Genomic DNA, 2,389 nt, shown 5'->3' on the forward strand with positions numbered 1-2,389 from the left:
ATATATATATATGAAAATTAAAATAAAAAGGTGCGCTAAAAGATTTCCAAAAACTTGCCACCTAAAGGTAAAATATTGTCCAATCAAAGATTTACTATCTTTCTACAGTTTCTATTTTTACCCATACCCCTCTTTCTCTCTCCTCACTTTCTAAAAAGGCAAAAATCCAGTTTCCTAAATTTGTACTGCTTGGCTTGGCATTGGCTGTCTCCTCGAAACTCTCTCTTTCTCTCGTCCAATTTCTTTATCCTTTGAATATTTTTCCTTTCTCTCTCTTTCTTTAACGCGTTTTGAAGCTTTCTTTCAATATATATATATTCCTCTTCTTTCTTCTTCTTTCCTCAGGTGCAGACTCAACAAAAATCTCACCATTTTCCTCTGCATCTAACAAAGTTTCAATTTTTCTCTCAATCAATTTCCACTCAAAAACATATTACAAAACAACCCCAGAAGTTTCTTTTTTCTCATTTTCTTCAAGAAAATGCGGCCATTAGAAGAGCAATTGTATCCATCAACACCAGGAAAGTTCAAGGACAAAACTTATTACTCTGTAAACCGGCAATTCCACAGATGTTTCGCTTCAACGAGTACAATGTTCCTATGGGCATTATTCTTAATAGCTTTAACGGCGTCGTATTTGAGTTTTCAGTCATTTATGGATTCCGGTACCCGGTATCTTTCCTCAACGTGGGGTAGTCTTCATTGGGAGAAACAAGTCCGTGACTCCGCCCAAATCCACCGCGTCAACGGCATGTCCGTACTTGTAACCGGTGCAGCTGGTTTCGTTGGGACCCACGTTTCCCTCGCCTTGAAAAAACGAGGCGACGGAGTCGTAGGACTCGACAACTTCAACAATTACTACGACCCCTCGTTGAAAAAAGCAAGGAAAAATCTGTTAAATTCTCAAAATATTTTCATTGTAGAAGGTGATATTAACGACGCGCGCATGTTAGCAAAGCTCTTTGATATTGTAGCATTTACGCATGTTATGCATTTAGCTGCGCAGGCGGGTGTGCGATACGCCATGGAAAATCCACAATCTTATGTTCATAGTAATATTGCTGGACTTGTTACACTTCTTGAAGCTTGCAAAAATGCTAACCCGCAACCCGCTATTGTATGGGCCAGCTCCAGTTCAGTTTACGGGTTAAATGAAAAGGTACCGTTTTCTGAATCGGATCGGACTGATCAACCCGCTTCCTTATATGCAGCAACAAAGAAAGCTGGTGAGGAAATTACTCACACTTACAATCATATTTACGGGTTATCAGTTACTGGGTTGAGGTTTTTTACTGTTTATGGTCCATGGGGCAGACCCGACATGGCTTATTTTTCATTTACCCGGAATATTTTACAAGGAAAACCGATTACAATTTACCGGGGCAAGAATCGGGTTGATTTGGCCCGGGATTTCACTTACATTGATGATATTGTGAAAGGGTGTGTTGGATCATTAGATACTGCAGGGAAGAGTACCGGGTCGGGTGGAAAGAAACGAGGTCCCGCTACTTATCGGATCTTTAATTTGGGTAATACATCGCCGGTGACAGTTCCGATGATGGTTGGGATGTTGGAGAAGCATTTGAAGGTAAAAGCTAAGAAGCATACTGTGGATATGCTAGGAAACGGCGACGTTCCGTTTACACATGCAAATATTAGCTCGGCCCGAAAAGAACTCGGGTATAAACCGACAACCGATCTGCAAACCGGGTTGAGAAAATTTGTTAGGTGGTATCTCTCTTATTACGGCTATAGTCAAGAAAAGTCTGTAAAGTGATTGTTCGGTTAATTTTATTTTCTTTTTTTAATAGAAACTTTTTTTCTTATGATTTTATGTTTTTTAAAATCACCGCAAGAAAGGTGAAGAAACGGGAAAAAGGAAAAAAGAAAAAATTGAATACTATTCTTTTCTTGGGGAAGAGGAGCTAAGAAGATTGGATAGCTCCTTATCCCTTGTTTAGAATATTGTTATTACTTTCTTTCCTTGTAAAGGATAACAAAGTTGCTCATTTGTGGTCCACTTAGCATCTCTTTGTGTCTCTTTATAAACGCATTTGCACTTAGTTTATTGGATTCCTTGGAATACATATATGATATAGACACTTGTATAGCATAAGCAAGTAAGGTTGTAATTGATTGGTAATTTAATACTAGAGTTGCTATCTTACATTTTATAAGGTTGTGGTTTGGTTCTTCTTTGATCAGTCTACAATAACAACAAATCCAGTGTAATCTCATACATGAGGTTTGAAAAGGATAGAATGTATGCAAATTATCCCGACCTTGTAAAGATAGAGAAACTATTTCCGATTGACCCTCGGCTCTAGGACCTTGGTCAGTCTTTTCCCCTCAACTTAAAAGGGCAGCCCGGTGCACTAAGCTCCCGCTA

General features: G+C 39.0%; 1 protein-coding gene across 1 annotated transcript; it reads left to right on the plus strand.

The window, feature by feature from the left end:
* The first annotated feature begins 187 nt into the window (after window positions 1-187).
* On the plus strand, window positions 188-2,073 carry LOC109215700 (UDP-glucuronate 4-epimerase 1-like). The gene has a single exon (XM_019379812.1). It carries the CDS (start codon window positions 482-484, stop codon window positions 1,775-1,777), a length of 1,296 nt encoding a protein of 431 aa, XP_019235357.1. The 5' UTR covers window positions 188-481; the 3' UTR covers window positions 1,778-2,073.
* The last annotated feature ends 316 nt before the right edge of the window (window positions 2,074-2,389 follow it).

This window comes from Nicotiana attenuata, unplaced genomic scaffold (genome assembly GCF_001879085.1).
Source record: "Nicotiana attenuata strain UT unplaced genomic scaffold, NIATTr2, whole genome shotgun sequence".
Lineage (NCBI taxonomy): Eukaryota > Viridiplantae > Streptophyta > Magnoliopsida > Solanales > Solanaceae > Nicotiana > Nicotiana attenuata.